Source organism: Acomys minous, assembly GCF_964271855.1.
Source record: "Acomys minous genome assembly, chromosome: 15".
Classification (NCBI taxonomy): domain Eukaryota; kingdom Metazoa; phylum Chordata; class Mammalia; order Rodentia; family Muridae; genus Acomys; species Acomys minous.
Window position 1 is genome coordinate 44,626,315 of NC_140497.1, and position 18,422 is coordinate 44,644,736.

Consider the following 18,422-nt stretch of genomic DNA (forward strand, 5'->3'; position numbering starts at 1 on the left):
CAGCCTATTACTCATTCCATGTATTGAATGTTTTCTTTCCATAGTCTATTTTAATTATCTCTGAGGCTTATACCTGTCGTTAAGTATTGGTGACTATAATTAATGGCTTTGTATCTCACAGATATGTATAATTAGTATGTGACCATTAAATATTTTACTTATTAAGAACTTTGTATAGAAGAGAACATATTTTGCAGAAATTATTATTGGCAATATTTTTCTTCTGTGTAATTCCTATCGCACGGGGCTTTCTCTCTTTGGGCATTCAGGCATCTGTTCCTTTAGAGAGATGCAAGGCAGGTAACCATCTAAAATAGGAATGGAATCTCAGTACTTGGCTTTCAAAACAACAGCCTTGCAAACAGTTTTCATCTGTGAGGGTAATGGTTTGTTGAAAGAAAGAATGGGTTCATTGCTTCCAATGATTTGGGAAGTGTATGACTTTGGCCTGAAAAAGGCTGCTGCGGTGGGGAGAATAAAGCTCTAGACCAGTTTTAAGATTCCAGAACAGAGGGTCTGTTTCCAATTTCTGGTGAGAATTCACGATTAGATTATACCTCTAAAGAACGTGCTCTGTGCTAGCAGAGTCAGCCCGTTAGAATGGAAAGGCTAGCTAGCATGCTGACGCAGACTGAGCCCTGGGATAAGGTTTCCAGGTGGCCCCAGTGCCTGGGTGTGGAAGCATTGAATGCTAGACTCTGAGAACAAGGCAGGGAGCCAGCCAGAGGTAGCCATGATGCAGGGTGAAGGCATTAAGCTCCATGATGTGCAGGTGAGTTAACGAAATGCTAGGAGGTAGTAGTGGCACGAGGCTAGGTCTCCCGGGCGAGTGCTTTACAAGAATGTGGAACTTCAGTTGAGCAGGGTGGGAGCCGAGGAGGCCATTCAGGCTAAGAGACCAGATGGAGATGTGAAAACCGTGTGCACTGCATACATCCCGGGGTTCAGTGAGGACAAAAGCCTCCTTAAAAAGACAGGCTACGTTCAATCTGATTCCAGCTGAGGGTAGCAGAGAAAGATCAACCTGCAGATGACCCCTCCCACCTCTGTGACTTTTCCCAGTATCAGTGTGCAGTGATGGGGTGGGGTGGGGGCGTGGGGTGGGCAAATGGAAGAAATTTGGGTATGGCAATTTATAAAAGAAAACACACCCACATTGAATTTAGTCCTATATGATACCAGGTTTGTGGTTACAATGAACTTGTATATATCTCTTTGAAACTTTGGGTCTTGTATCTAAGAACTCAACGAACCACCACAGATCAAAAATATTTACAAAAAAAAATTGTATTTGAACATGTACAGACTCTGTTCTTATATCGTCTCTTAAATAAAACTGTATAACTGTTATTCACACAGTCTTTTTTTGTAGTATTAGGTGTGATATGTAGTCTAAAGATGATTTAAAGAACACAGGAGGATACACACACACACACACACACACACACACACACACACACACGCACGCACGCACACACACACTTTCAGTAAAGACTCAGACAGGGAATATCTTCTTTATGAGCTAGAAGGTCTCAGCTATGGGTGCTAAGTTTTGGTACAAAGGTCACAAAGATACAGAGAATGTAGTCCTAAGATGTTGTAGGCCTTGCTACCATGCAGGGGACTTCAGTTCCAGGACAGATGTCTGCTCTTCTGTGGACGTTCCTTCTCCCAATACATAGTCCTAGGATCTAAAACCATGTGGCTCACTGAAGCTGCACACACACATGTTGTAAAGCCATTCCCCACCCCACACTGTGTGATTTCCTGAACCAATGGGTCTGAGCCTGCTTCTGAGGCATAGGGCTTTTTGCTTCTTTTCCTTAGGGAAAGGAGGGTGGGGGTGGGGTGGGGCTTGGAATTTATACCTTTTGGTCTGATGATTGACCAGAAGGGTGGATGTTTTTCTAGATAGAGTTGGACATGTAGGTTTTCACTTCTACCTCTGGATGCCCTTGTGCTGCTGAGGTGCAGGCAGGACATGCCTGAAAAAAAGAATAGCGCATGGTCTACCCCACATTCTGACCTCACCGCCTCTTGCTGTAAAGAACTACAAAGTGAGAGAGAAGAATATTATCTGCAAACCTGGTCCTTTGGGTTGCTATATAACGGCTATTTATCAAGATAGGCTACAACAAAGTTCAGTACTTTGTTGGCTTGATTTATAAGATCCAGACAGGTAAGCATGGGCCACCTGGGTCTTCATTTGTGCTCTGGCCCTGGGTCCTGGATATTTGGAGCAAGACTGCTGCTTGCCTTGGAAACGGTACCCCAGGGGCTCTGTAGAGTCTAGTGATAGAGACAAAGGAAGTTGTACTTACGCTATTTGATTTATGACTCTGTTCTTAAGCCTCCTATATATACTAGAATTATATTCCATGCGATAGTTTTCTCTTACTACAAACATTAAATTTAATTTTTGGAGCTGTACCAAGGAATGGGAAAACACTCAGCAAGTCTCAATTCTTGCTAACTTTTTTCTTTCTTTCTTTCTTTCTTTCTTTCTTTTTACTGGTGCAAGTGTCTAAGGACAGGCTATAGGGTGGAGAGAGAAAAGCTCCCGGGTGCCATGTTGGTATTCTGAAGGGCAGAACAATTTTCTCTTGCTAGTCACAGCTTCTGCTTCCTGTTCAGCTTTATGTGCATGGGTTTCAGGCCCAATTCTTCTCTTTTGGCTTTTGATGTAATTAGTCTCTCCTATCAATATTTTTGTTCTTTTTTTCCTATTGGTCTCATTTTTCTCCACCATGTACCACTTCTGAGTGGCTGTGGGTTTGATTTCTAGTCACTGGCCCTACTCTGGATGATGCTGGCTTTCTGAATCTCCTGCCTTGGTTCACGTGAATTCTATAAGCAGCTCCTATTGATGGAGAAGGGATCATCAAAGAAGAGAGAGATGTGTGATGCTCTTAAGGACCATTTCTGAACCCAGCTCTGTTCTCCAGCCAGCACCGTGCCTTCCCCCACTGCTGCCAGGGGGTGGCTTTCCTTTGAATCCTCCTGTGTTACCCTCCCCAGCCAACAGTTCATTTTGTTAAACTTTAATGGCCTTCCAAGAAATGAAACCATGCATTCCTTTCCCTCAAACCTAGATTTTGGTTTAAGTATGAGCTTAATTGTCATTCATGATGGAAGTAAGTTCAGGAAGTTCCTTTTTTTTTTTCTTGACCATCTTTTTTCTATGTTCAAGGCAATGGTCTCTGTTTTCTTCTCTACTTTTTAACCGATTTGCTGTAAGATTCCAAATTTGTAGAAGTCGTTTGACAAATGGGTGACTCCTTGGCAAAACTGTCCTCCAGATAGCCACAGTATTTTTCTTATTTGGTGTCCCCTTCTTTAAAAAAAAGTCACATATTCAAATATACACAAACTTGTCTGAACACTGTCTCTCCTGATTAAGTATTTATTTCACCTGCTTATTAAATGTCTTTTAAGTGTAGATACGAGGTGCTAGCATGTACCATTGAATAAACTGAGTAAAAGTGACCCCTGTCCTTATGGCGTTTACACTCTAGATCAATGTCAGCAATTATGAAAGAGGAAGAAAAAAGTTGCTGAATTAAAAAGGGAAATAAAAAGTCAGCAGATCTGGGACAACTCTTAACAATGAAGACTTAAGGTGACAAAATAAAATCAAACAGACCTGGTTTTGACCTCTCTGCTGATAGATTCTGAAAGAGAAGGCAAAATCTGACTGAATGGCAGAAGGTTCTGTTAATTCTGCCATGCTCTGGTCATGATGCGAGTACACAGACAGTAAATGTTGCTGCCGAATGCTGAGTACGAGGAAGGGAGCTGTGATGTTCTCACGGCGTCATGGATGCTTTCTTCCTAGCTACATGCAGATATGAAGGTCAAGAAGTCAAAACGAAGAAGTATGAGGACAATATGATTTTATCATAGAACTCAAAACCCATCAAACAGCCCAGAGAAAGGAGCTGTGGGTGAAGTCACATGTCCAATGGGGAACAGACAGAACCCAGTTCTCAGATATTAGATCAACAGACTCAGGGCACCAGTTTGGGAAGCAAAACAAAACAGGTAACATTGGAAGGAAATAGGCACAAGGCAACAAAGCAGTTCCCAAACCACTGGATGGACTCTGATGATTTCATACGTGGGGAGTGATGGCGATATCTCTACGGATACCTGTTGGTTGGTACTGGAAGTAACAGTGACTGGTTGAATCTGTTCAGAGAGTGTTTGATGTCATTGTTTGGATCTGGAATGTACCTTAAAAGCCTATAGGTTAAAATTTGGTCCTCAGTGTCATGTTCTTGAGGAATGACTGGACTTTTGGTAGATGGACTCTAGAAAAAGGAAATTAAATCACCGAGGACATGCCCATGATGGGGTTATAGCAACCATATAGCCCCAGCTGACATCAGGTGAGTAGGCTTTATCTGTCAGTATTCCTGTCAAGGTGCACTGTGAGATCATAAGTCCAAAAACAGTAGAGTCAAGTGAGCACGGGTCGAAACCATTGAAACTGAGAGTCAGAATAGAGCTTTCTTCCTTTTAAATTGATTAACTCAGGTACTTTTGTCACAGTAACGGAAAGCTTCTTGGGATGCATAGGTCAGACCATCTCTTTCTATGGAGGACCAAGAGAGCATTGAAGCCAGGTTAAGGAGGTGCGACCAAAGGAACATTCAGTTATGGTTAGAATACATACCGTGGTAATGTTTGGACAGGGATGGGAAATGTTTGCTGGAGGTCCACTGAGACCATGGTCCTGAACGAGTGTTATAGGAGGATTATAGATGTATAGGACAACATACAGAGTGGTAGGAGAAGAATGTTTAAAATATCTGAAATCATCCGGTTAGAAATCAAAAAGAGGGAACTTCAAGGCTGAAGTTGTCTCAGGACCCCAGGCATATGAGAAACCAGGACAAACTAAAGAGGTATGTATGTATGTATGTATGTGTGTATGTATGTATGTATGTATGTATGTATGTGTGTATGTATGTATGTACGTATGTATGTATGTATGTACGAACAGCGGAAAAAATAACTGTGTCAAATGCTAATTCAGGAATTGCCTCTGTCAGCATTATGTTAGGTACTATAGGAAAGGGTACATTATAGAAAGCATCCAATGAAGGCAGGAACCACAACCTGCCATGTGAGAGGGAGTTATGCAAACATCATTTTTGGAGAGCTGACCTCAGCAAGGAAGAGGGATTTTTTTTCAACTCCCTCATGAATATCAATTATCAGATGCGATTCTCATGGAGAGATGAGGGATGTGGAGGGATCTCTTAAGAGGGGTGGGCAATTAACTATTCATGTTTTGATTGACTCTGTCAACGAGGCAGCATTTTATTTTTCTTTAAAGAAGAAAAATCTCCACTGGGTTCTCAGTCTGGGCTTCTGAGAGAGATAAATTTTGATTCAATATTTTGATGAGTTCCTAGGCATGCTAGCCATTTCTGGTTCTTTATTGCCACCCTCTGTGGATGAGGACACTCTTCAGAAGTGTGACAGTGTTTTTCTCTGACTGTTTTGTTTTTTTGGGCTTGTCAAGTATATTGAATGAGATCTTCTACACAGGGCAGAAGCTGGCATGGCTGACATTTCCCTTCATTAGTAAGTAACTGAAGGGTAACATTTTCTTTCTTTCTTTTTTTAAACTTTTAAAATTAATTAAGCATTTTTATTTTTTACACATACATTTATATTATTACACATACATACAATAAAGTACCTATAGCAAGAAGAATCATGACACAATCAGGAATTATATAAATGTTACATTCTTAGTGTTTTGGCTATTTGTATTTGACAGCCTTGAAGAAAGCATCTTTCCTATCTTGGTGCATCTAAAGCTCTGAATGTAAATCAATCTCCATTGTATCTTGTCATTATCAGCTTAAAACATCTATCTAGACCTAAAAACATCTTAACCCCTAAACAACTAAGCTTCATTGTAAAACTAAGCTACCTGGCCTTCACTCCATCAGAGACATAAAAAGGAATACACTTGACTAGAAAGGTGACATTTTCAACTCATCAGCTGCAGTTTGCCCTCATGATAAGGACACAGTACGGGGACAAGGCTGTTATTGTCATGGAGTCACCATCCAACATTAATTGACAACACTGCTTCCCTTAATGGATGCCTACGATTCTCTTCAAGGGAGAAGGAAAGAAAATTATTGATTAACCCTAGGATTTAAAGTCTGAATGAATGAAAGAAGCCACTGATTGGACTCCTTCGAGATTATTGATTAAGCTTGAGGTTTGAAGTCGGAGTGAATAAAAACAGTAATTCGACTCTTGATTTCTGCTTCATATTAAGACTGTTAGTCACATAATAATTTTTTTTGGTTTTCACTCTCTCTACTTGTCAAAGTGGAAAAGGAAAGAATTATTAGTCAGTTTGCTTACATCTGGTAGCTAAGATAGCTAAGTCCTTTTACGTACAGTGTAGTGCTGGACACACATTTAGTGTCATGTACCTGCTTAATAAGCTGGGTTATTTCGTCAGATTCATTGAGGAAGTTGCCTCTGAGGATAAAAGTGATTGCTGTGATCTTCCCACCCCCAAACCCTGGCCACAGTGTCAAGGTACATTCACATTTCTCTCTCCCTCTCTCCTAGTTAGCATAACCTGCCAACTTTACACTACCCAGAGTTATCTAACAGAGTCGCAATTAGGTGATTATCTGGACCAAATTGACTTATGGGATTTCTCTCTCTCTCTCTCTCTCTCTCTCTCTCTCTCTCTCACACACACACACACACACACACACATTTCTTAATTGTGATTGATGTAGGAGGCCCAATGTACTCCCAGTGTATTCTGGGCAGTGCCATCCATAGGTTGTATAAAAGGGCTACTTGAAGAAGCCAGGGAGAGCAAGCCAGTGAGTAGCTTACCTCCATGGTTCCGGACTCTGCTGCTGTCCGAGTTTCTACTCTGACTTCCATCAGTAATGGGCTGAGACTGGCAAGTATAAGATGAAAGAAACCCTTTCTTCTCAGAGTTGTTTTTGGTCATAGTGCTTATCACAGCAACATGGTAGCAAACTGAAACACAGACAGATGGACACACACGCGCGCGCGCGCGCGCGCGCACACACACACACACACACACACACACACACACACACACACACAATTCTAAACTTTGATCATACAGAATTTTGTGGTTGGAGGTTGAAGCCAATGAAAGAAAACTCAAGATAGCTTAAATGTATCACTGTGATTTTTTTTTTTTGATGGCCAGATAGCATGATTTGAAAATATTTACTTGCATGTCACAGAGTAATTTGTCTGACTTGGCCTGAGAAGCAGTATATAAAGGAAAAATTTCCTTCTTTCTCAAACTCCAATATTTGAGGTGGCTCCATATAAGCCAGGCAGCTAACAGAAAAGATTATCAGTGTCCAATCCAGTGCACAAGTGAAAGAGGAGAAGACCCCAAAGCCATGCTCCCCACTTTACATTCTACATAAAATTTAGAGTTTTACATGTCTGAGTTGCCATTGGAAAGGGACAATTTCATGCTTTGCTGATTTTGATTAATTCACAATAATTAATATTGGGTCAAAACTCATGCAGGGAGTTTCGAGTAAAAGAAAACATTTTCGAATTCTGAGTAAATTAAAGTAGCTCCAACCTCACCGTGGAGTGTGGAAATGATCAGTGTCACCTCTCAAGCCACAGCAGTGGCGATGGAGTCTAGTGCTTCATTTTAAGCATCAAGTGGAGCTTCAATTTGTTGTTCTCTTCCTTTCATGAATAAAGTGAAGCTTCAGGCCCACCAAGGAGACAGAGACCCTCTCTTTGGCCAGCTAGCTCATGGTCTTGTGAGTACAGGGAATCTCAGCCTCATTTCTACCCTACTCTGGGCACAGGTATCATTATGGTTGTAGGCTGTAGTTCTGCAATAATTGTGTAACTCATTGTTCCAAACAGGTCTTGAGGCAGGACCTGCTGTAACTCTTGGTGATGGCCAGAGATGCTGTTGGCACTGTCATGGCCGCTGGCCGCCAAGTTGCTGTGTTTAGTGAGAAACATATTGTGCTGGAAGTGTTGATTCCTACTTCCACACGATTACTCTTTAGACACTGGAGAATCCATCTTCTCCGTGTAGAGAGGAAGGCAGGCATTGCCATGAAGGAGAAAGTGTTGCTAATTCTGCTCTCATTCCGCCTTGCTGTATTTGCTTTATAAGCCCCAGCGACATCATCTAAAAATGTGCACCGGATGAATTATTTCTTCGGCTTGGAACGAGGACTAAATGATTTAGCAATGAATGTAAATTTCCCAGCCCATTTCCTGGAGGCAATAGATGTTATTTCCTCTCCACCTCCATGGCAAAAAAAAAAAAAAAAAAAAGGAAGAAAAAAAAAAAGGCATGAAACGGTGAGTTACAACCCAGCACTCTAGAGGTAGTGGCTGAATTTACTACTCATGGCACTGAGTATGTCACACAGCCTCTGTAGCCTTCATGGTTTTCTATAAAAATGAGGCTGAATGATACACAGTTTCTTCTAGCTTGATGAATTTATGATTTGAACAGGGTTTTTTTTTTTCTGGTTCTTTTTGTGTTGTCTTTTTTTTTTTTTTTTTTTTTTTTTTTGTCAACTTGAGGCAACCTAGAGACATTTCAGAAGAGGCAACCAGAGCAGAGAAAATTTCCTCATCACACCAAGCTGTACATAAGCTAGTAGCAGCATTTTTTCTTGAATAATGACTGATATAGAAGGAATCTATCACACTGTGGCCAGTGCCATCCCTGGACAGGAAGTTCTAAGTTACATAAGAAAACAGGCTGACAACTCCTGTCACTATTAATGACACTCTGCTAAGCTTGCAGACAGGAACCTAGCTAACTGTCTTCTGAGAGACTCCATCCAGCTGTGGATCGAGAACCAGATGCAGAAATTCATAGCCAAACATTAGAAGGATATCTGGGAATCTTCTGGAAGAGTTGGGGGATGGTTAGGGGGGACCTGAAGGGGAAAGGAACTCTACAAGAAGACCAAAAGGGTCAATTAACCTAGACCCATGAGAGCTCGGAGAGATTGGACCACCAGCCTCAATGCATGGACCAGGCCTAGACCCCCTACACATATAGAGCCGATGGGCAGCTTAGTCTTCATGTGGCTCTCTAAGCAACTGTATCAGGGGCCGTGTCTGACATGGACTCTGTTGCCTGCTGTTGCATTATTTCCCCCTTATTGGGCTGCCTTGGCTGGCCTCAGTGGGAGAAATGGTGCTTAGTCCTGATGCAACAGGAAGTGCCAGGGGAGAATGGCACAGGGTGTGGGATCCCTCCTCTGAAAAGAAGGGGAGGGGGAATGGAGGAAGAGGGTGAGAGAACCTAGGAGGAAAGAAGGAAGGGGCTGTGATCTGGATGGAAAGTGGAGAGAGAGAGAGAGAAAGAGAGAGAGAGAGAGAGAGAGAGAGAGAGAGACAGACAGACAGACAGACAGACAGAGACAGAGACAGAGACAGAGACAGAGACAGAGACAGAGACACAGAGACACAGAGAGAGCAGGCTGAGCAAGCCACTAGGAGAAAAGTGGTAAGCAGCACTCCTGCATGGCTTCTGGCTTCTGCTTTGGTTCTTGCCTTGCCTTCCCTCAGTGATGGAATGTGACTTACCAGTTGTAAGATGAAATAAACTGGCTCCTTCCCAAGTTGGTATTGATCATGGTATTTATCACAGCAATAGAAACCTTGACTACCACACTCTTACCAAATTTTCTTTGGTAAATTTATGGGTTCCCTGATAAGCTCTGACTTTCACATAGTATTTTATATCAATTATTTCTATTTTATTATTATTATTACTACTACTACTACTACTATTGAAAACAGGGTGTCACTATGTAGCCGAGGTTAGTCTTCAACTTGCAATCTTTGTACATTTACCTCTCAAGTGCTGGATTAGAGGCCTGTGCTATGTAGCCAGCTCTCATACTTCAAAGAATGCCATCAAGTTTTATAGTCTCTTCTTCAGAGGAACAAAGCTAGATGCTGTGAATACATTTCTAGAAGGCACTCTACTTTTCTGTGGAGAGGTAAAACAACTCCCTTTGACAGAGGCTGTATTTCTTCAGTTCAAGCTTGGGCTGTGCTTTCCACTTTTGACTGCAGAGGCAGCCCATGTAGATTCTACTCACAGCTCTTTGACCCTCAGGGGATCTATACTATTTGAAGTGGCAAACTTGTCATGCTTGGCAGCAGGTCACGGCAAGAGCCAGGCAATTCTAGGCCAGTCTATGACCCTATATGAAGAGTCACTGACTTCCAACCGATGCTCTGTGGACTAAGGGAGAATAAACAGTATTTGGAGTAGATGAATTTTCTTCCTTTGGTGTATATAGCCTTACACATGCAATGTGTGTGTGTGTGTGTGTGTGTGTGTGTGTGTGTGTGTGTGATTGTATATGGGTGCATATGTACTTGTGTGCATTTGTGTAGGCTTTTGGACATAGTAACAGAAGAGAAAATATTCGCCTGGAAAAGAACAGAGGCACAAAGGCTGCTTTTGGATAGTGTCAACAGCTGTCACCGAAAAGGGATTAGACATCATTTACATCTCAAAGAGGATAATTTGGGATCAAGGAGACTGAATTTTCTTAATGCAAAGGAGAAGGTTGCAGTCAATAAGTTCATTGGAATGGATTGCCTTTTGAAGCAGCAAATTTACTTTCTTGATGAGTTCAAGCAGAGGCAGGACACTATCTGGGGGATCAGCTAGTGATTGCTTGAATTGACAAGGAAGTGGGGCAAGACAATTTCCTCTGGTTCTTTCTAAATGTTTAGATGCTAACATAAGGTCGAAGAAGTTGGTGGGCAGACAGTAAATGAACAACTTCCTGTTGTCACTAAAGGCTATAGGGGCATATTACATTTTGTCACACAGAAAAAAAAAAAAGATTAGTTTCTTAAGTGCTTTGCATTCAAGATGAACCAGGAATGAGGAGACTCAAAAGCCACAGATAACAAGAATCCACTAAAAGCATTCCTTTCCATTATGTAAGTTCCCAGAAACAGCCAAGATTGTGTGTTCCTTAATCACAGACCGAAAGTGTTTCTGGGATGCATCCAATCTTACCCATCCCAGTTCACTCCAGTTCAGTCCAGTTCAGTCCAGTCCAGTCCAGTCTGGTCCAGTTCAGTTCAGTGAAGTCCAGTTCAGTCCAGTGCAATCAAATCCATTCAATTTATGTCCGGACTATGGTAACTGGAATGGTATTACATTTTTTCTTATAGGAACAATTCTTTAACAATGAGTTTTTTTTTTTCTTCTTCAAATGTAAGTAGACACTTTCTTGGTATTCCAAGCGAAGCATGAAGAACTGCATTTGTCCCGTAGAGCTAACTGAAGCTCACATTCCCCAGTTTAGGAAGTTTGAGGATCTTGAGCTCTTTGGGTTTTGTAGCTTATTTTACAAAATGCTACTTACGCCATACCTCGGTTTCATATGTGCATTTTAACTGAAACTATATGTTTGAGAGATAACATGTCCCACTCATTACAGGAGATTTTTTTCAAGTTGAAAAGCACAGTGCCAGTCAACAGTGCAGACAACTCACACGATGGCAGACTGCATGAGGAAACCAAAGTTCTATCACTTTATACCTTTTGATAGACTTGTTTTAGGAAGATACTTTTGCATGCAGACGGCGCAAAAGGTCCCATGGCTCGCAGTGAAATTCCATATTCTCCTTATGTTCCCTTTTTCTCACCTTTCCAGTTTCCTGTCCCCGTCTTCCCACAGAAAGCAACAGATCCCCCTCAGCCTCTTGACACATGAAAGCCTCTGAGAGATGTATAGATAGCTAGCACTCGTCCTGTGTATCTTAAAGCCTCACATCTAGAGAAGCAGGGTTTAGCCTAAAGCGTGTCTGTTTATGAGCACATTCCAGTGACTGCTGCGATAATGGAATTGCTGATGTGCTGCTCAGAGTGCTTCGGTAACCGTTCTTTTGTTATTAGGAAGGCAAATGCAGTGTTTAAGATCAAAGTGGACACCTCCTGGAAGCTACCTTTATTACAAAAGGCTAAAGTGCCTGCATTCCCAGGCATGAAAGGGACTTAACACAGAGAGACAGTAATATTCAATAGACCAGGGCGATTTCTGACAGGACGGCCACCACCTAAGTAAGTGGTTGTCAGGAATGAGTGGGTAATCTCATTTCCAAAGTTACCGATTCTGTCAGAGCCAGGGTTCAGCAAAGTGCTTGATATTGTGAAGGCCACAGCCAGGGTCGGCCCTGACCAAAAAAAAAATTCCACTGTCAGTGCAGGCCCCAAGAATGCTTTTGCAATTTGCCCGTTTTAGAGTGCCCTTTGGCAGAAGTTTGATTCTATCGTTTCTGAAAACGGGGAGGGGGGGGCTCATTTTGCTGTCACGGTGGAAGTGATGTAAAAGGTCAATAGAGTGAGTCATGGTTACAGTATCCCTACAGCCATTCTAGGGATGAATTCCAGCCCTTCAGACATGGTGACCTGGATAGTAGCAGTCATACTGTGGAAAACTCTCCAGACAGCTGCCATCCAAGAAACGTTCTGTGGTGGGGGCGCGGGGGCGGGGAGTCAGACTCCTCTGTATGCATATCCTGTGTTGGCTCGTTTTTTTTTAAGTCAACGTGTGACACAATGCAAGGTCATCTGGGAAGAAGGAATCTTAATCAAGAGAATTGTTCTATAGGATTGGCCTGCAGGTAACTCTGTAGGGCATTTTCTTGATTAATGACTGACGTGGGATGGCCCAGTCCCCTTCGGGTGATGACACCCTTGGGCAGGTGGTCCTCCATGGTATAAAAAAGCAGGCTCAAGCAGCGGGGTGCAAACCAGTAAGCCACTGTCTTAGTCAGAGTATCTATTGCTGTGATGAAACACCATGACCCAAAGCAAACTGGTGAGGACAGAGTTTATTTGACTTCCACTTCCACATCACTGTTGACCATGGAAGGAAGTCAGGGTAGGAACACAAACAAAGCAGGAAGCTGGAGGCAGGAGCTGATGCAGAGACCACGTAGGAGTGTTGCTTACTGGCTTGCTCCTCATGGCTTGCTCTGCCTGCTTTCTTATCAAGCCCAGGATGACCAGGCCCTGATGGTACCGCTCACTATGAGGTACCTCCCACAACAGTCACTAATTTAGAAAATGTTCTAAAGCTCGCCGACAGCCTGGCTTTATGGAGACATTTTCTCAACTGAGAGTAGCTTGTGCCAATTTGATATAAAACTACTCAGCGGAACGTCCAGTAGCCCCACAAGGAGACCATTGAGGCTGCCAGATCTGGACCCAGGGAGGCCTGCACAACCCAATGCATCAATCAAGAACAATGCATGCAGTAAAATTAGACCCCCCCTGTTCAGACCCAGCCAATGGACAGCTCATTCTCCATGGTTGTGGGTAGAGTGGGGACTGCCTCTGACATGAACTCTGGTGGCCCCAATTTGATCACTTCCCCTTGGTGTGGAGGCCTGGTGGGCACACAGAGGATAGCACACAGCCTATCCAGATGAGACCTGATAGGCTGTGGTCATATAGTAGGGAAGGAGGTCCTCCTCTGTCACAAGGCTGGAGGGGGGAATAGGGTAGAAGAGGGAGGGAGGGTGGGAACAGGAATATATAGGTGAGGTGATAACAATCGGGATGTAATCTGAACACATTATAATAAAAATGATACTTAAATACTTAAAAAAAGCCCTACCCAGCAGAGGTACACTCTTCCATGGCCTCTGCATCACTTCCTCTCTCCAAGTTCTTGCCTTGAGTCCTTGCCCTGGGTTACCTCCATGATGGACCACAAGTTTTAAGATGAAGTAAACCCCTTTCCTCCTCAAGTTGCTTTTGGTCATGGTGTTTCATCACAGCAATAGGAACCCTAACCAAGACATAGCCTGTCCTCCGCTCTTAAAAAAAAATTCAATGTTTAACTTTTCATTCCCAACTTATCTATTATTTATTTATTTATTAAATTAAAACTTAGAATAATTAAAAATTGTATACCTTTGTGGCTTATGGCATGCTTTGAAATGCACACACCTGAGAGAGGGTTCAAATCATGCCTGTTAACTTATGTACCAACTCACCACTTACTTATCCTCCTTTATGTGCCATTGACAAAGCCTTCAGATGGCCATCTTCAGGGATGTCTGAGAGGCTGTTCTCAGCTAGCTCTGCTTCTAATGCTTGTAAGAAAGTCCTTTAAATAGATCCCTATACATTTTTATAGCAGTTCTGAATATTCATCAACTTTGGTCAAGGCATATGGGGGAGGAATAAAGACTCTTCATCATTTCTTTTCAAACACTTTTCAGTCATTTGAGAGGTTGAAATCCTAAGTCCAGAAGTGCTGCACAGTTAATGAATATGTTCCAATTTGCAAGACTTTTCTCCTGTTTTACCTAGTGAATGACTTCTTAAATCCCCTTCACTTACTTAGGCGTTCATCTTTGTAGAGACCTGCACTGGAGGAAGCATTTTTGTGGGAGTTATTAAATGTTTATTGGAATTTAAATGGTGAGTGTCACCAAAGTTGCTTTAGTATTTGGTAATGTCCCTATTGCAAATTTTTATGGATCCTATTATTGATGAAAAGATGGTATTGATTTTAATGCATCTTTAATGGATTTTTACAGAGAAGGCAAAGCCTTCTGGTCACAGATATTTGTCACATACTAAAAAAAAAAATACAAGAGTTTAAAATGATAGTGGCCCACGCCTTTAATCCCAGCACTTGGGAGGCATAGGCGGGCGGATCACTGGGAGTTTGAGGCCAGCCTGTTCTTCAAAGTGAGTCCAGGACAGCCAAGGCTACACAGAGAAACCCTGTCTCGAAAAAACCAACCCCCCAAAAAACAAAACAAGCAAACAAACAAACACAACCCCCCCAAAAAAAACCCCAACCAAACCAAAACAAAACAAAAAAGACTTTAATGTGCTCACAGTATAGAAACTGGAATAGCTGTAATTCCCACTGGGCAATATCTGTGCCAACTGTGGGACCATTGGGCTGTTCCCCATCAGTAGTCCTGGTAGTTGTCAAACTAAGCTTTCCTTTATGTCTTTCTTGAAATGTACCCTTCCCATGTCCACAATAAAGAAAAACACAACAACAACAACAACAACAACAACAACAACAACAGGTGTAGCTTTGTAGAAGTTAGTCAGCAGATTCTTGTAAGTTCATCTCTTACGAGCACTTAAATCAGGAAAAGTGTTAATGATTACTTTGGATTTGCCTTTCAATGGGAACCTCCACTTTTAAGGCATGGAAGTACCTACTTGGGGGCACCGGCTTTCATAAAATATAGACGGTTTCAAACAAGGTATGGAATATGGGCTCAAGCTCTAGTCCCTACTTCATACTGAACCTCAGGAAAAGAAGAACAGGCTGTTAATCTCAACAGTTCTTTAGGGAAGAGAATAAAGAGATACCGAGAATCAAAAGAGAATATCTAAAGTGGGACATGTAGTCTCCTTGTATTATTTTATTTTATTTTTTATTTTTGAGGATCTGTGTTTCTGGTTCTTCTCATGGGCACACTCTTTCCTTTATGCTTCACAGCATTTAAGATGGCGGTTTGTGTGTTTAGCATAGCATGTAATTATAATCGTCTATAGCTTATAGGGCTGACCTTTCTGTGGTGTGTTCCTATTGTTACCACCTGTTCTTATCACATGTCATCAGCGATAATTGCCCTCGTGGGCCCTGAGTTTGACATGCTAGAAACGTCACCTGCTCCCTGCCCTCTCTCCCCTTCACCCCTCCCTCGGCTGCTACTCACTCAAAAGGGTCGCTGGGATCAGCCCTCTGGAGCTCGGGAGGGATGGGGATTCTTTTGTAGTACATTTCCCAGTCGAAGGCTCCTCGCATGGCGTCCCCAGCTTGTGCCTCATAGCCAAAGTGATTGTGGTCAATGACATCGATCATGGGGCACACGATGGTTTTGTGGTTTAGTGCAATTTGGTCTGAAAAATGAAAGCACAAAATAGGAAATGACATGCCTGCCTAGGTCATCTGTCATTTCCCAGCAAAGCGCAGCCTGTAGCTCCTTTTAATGCATAACACTTGCAGCCTCGGCGTCTTCCTGCCATCATTGGAGCACTTTGCAAGAATCTCCGAACGTTGGACTTAACACGATGGGACAGTGATTAGGTACAATTAGAGTTGTTATATTTCCCTTTAAGAAAGTTACATCCCAGAGAGACTTGCAGAAGTCCATTTAGCTCTACTCTGTCACATTTTTTTTTGCTCTGACCTGTCCCCAATCTGTCATTTTAACGTGCCTCCAACATGCAGTGAGTATAAACAGTACTTGTGTTCCTCCAAGCATACAGCTAAAGCCTGCTGAGAAAATACTGGCCTGCTTTCGGAAGGTTCCAAAAATGTAAATATTTAACTTCATGGTTTTTATAGCATCTAATCATAAAACAGTCATGATGGCTGCCCTACCCCAATGACAAAAGATCATACATAAAATTCTTTGCTGTCAAGTTTGAAAGAGAACTTGGTAAGCCACTGTTCTTTGAGACCGACTCTACTTATCAATGCTGTACACATTTACATTTTTTTCTATCAAATTAAAAAAAGCATGATTAAACGACATGGTACTATTGCTAAGATAATGCTGTAAGAACCCTGAGCAATTACAAGATGATTTATTCTTATACTCTTTCCTATACTTTCACTATCCCTGAAAAGTGGCTGCTGTTGTTATTATATATATAATATATGGGAATATATAAATGAAACTGAGCTCGGAAAGGTCAACTTGTCAGGGATGACTCAGTTTACCCTTGCTTAACTCTCCAGTCCCCAAACCTATATCTCTAGGTTGCCATGGTGCTTTTCCTCGCAGGCAGGGTTTTTTTTTTCTTTTCTTTACACTTCTAGCATCTTCCTTTTCTATCCAGGTACTTCTGTCACGATAGACTTAACAGGCACTGCAGGAAACTGGCATTTGTTTATTTTGGTGCATGTAGAATAGCAATATGTGGAGTATCTTTTTCTCCCCCTCAAAACAGGCCTTTCATCAATGTATTCTAACGGTGCTGTCTGACAGGCAGGATGTTTAAGGAGGGCACACCTGCTCTCTTGTTATTTGGAAGACCTTTGGATATGGCATGTGACATTAAACAAAGGATATCATTTAGAAATATTATGGGGGTTGGTAGTTTCTGTGTATGTTTTCTCTCACTCAGAGATGTGAACCTAATGTAGCACGTGTGAGAGATCAGCTTTTACAATGAGGAAACTGTCCATTTACTTTGGGTGTTTCAACTTAGCATACGGAAGGAAGCAAAAGGTTTTATTGGCTATAATAACAGGTGACATTTTTATCACACTGATAAAACACTGTGTGGAAAGAAAACAAATTCCATAGGGTATTTCCCTTGCAGTCACACATGCTCATTGACTCATTGGTTCATGTTACAAGAATTATTTACTGAGTAATAACAATGGGCCAATCATTTCCCTAGGTTCTCCAATGCTACCATGGAGAACAATACCGCAGATACCATTGTGTTCAGGGATGGAGCAAAACGATAAGAAAATATAATAAATAACTGAATTCCATAGTGTTTTACAAGGTGAAAAATCAGGTAGAATGAACAGAATACTGGTGTGTGGAAAAGGAGGCAGTTCAGACACCATGGCCTCAGGGAGCCTAGGGAGCCTCAGAGAGCTTGAGGACTGTATATATCCTATCGCCTGCTAATTATATACATAGATAACAGACACATGGTTTCAAGGAAACCTCCACAATGGGCTCTCTGAACACTCAATTTCACCAAGGCAATCCATGGCATGAGGTTTTTTTTTTTTTAATCTATTGTGGCATTTTCCCCGGAGGAACAGACTATCAGAATAAGGTTGGAAACACTTCGCCAATCACCTCTGCAGGTTTTAGTGTTATGGCTTCAGTGACTTTCTTCCATCAAATTCCGAACCAGCTTGATTTACAAGTTCCTTGACCAACAAGGAGTCCCAAGGTGATCCAAAAAGAACGAGTCTGTTAAATTAACTGTCAGTGTTCCCTTCAAATTTCCTTTCAGCTCTCATCCAGCTGTACTAGCTTCGGGTGAAAGCCGCATGACTAATTTTTCATCCAAGGCTTGTGCCTACATTTCAATTTCCAGGGATCAAACAAACAGACTCAATAGGAAATTGAAATTGAGGTATAATCCCCAAGGTGAAAAATGAACCAAGAAGTTATGTGGCTCAGCCAGTTTCTTCATTTTGGGTGATGTATCAAGATACTGAGAGAGAGAGAGAGAGAGAGAGAGAGAGAGAGAGAGAGAGAGAGAGAGAGAGAGAGAGATAGCATCCCGAACTTGAATCATTTCTTATCCATCAGACCCACAGTAAATGAAATGCTTTAATGAGAAAGAGTCACCTGTGGGCGTCTCTTATTCTCTTTTTCCTATCTCCCCT

At 42.0% G+C, this 18,422-nt stretch overlaps 1 protein-coding gene across 3 annotated transcripts in view; it reads right to left on the reverse strand.

Annotated features, from left to right (window-relative positions):
- Window positions 1-18,422, reverse strand: part of GALNTL6 (polypeptide N-acetylgalactosaminyltransferase like 6) — a 1,047,269-nt gene that overhangs the window by 158,619 nt on the left and 870,228 nt on the right. For all 3 annotated transcript variants that reach the window (XM_084760044.1, XM_084760046.1, XM_084760045.1), the window contains one exon: window positions 15,772-15,955. In XM_084760044.1, the coding sequence (XP_084616170.1) occupies window positions 15,772-15,955 (184 nt within the window). The remainder of the gene's footprint in view (window positions 1-15,771; window positions 15,956-18,422) is intronic.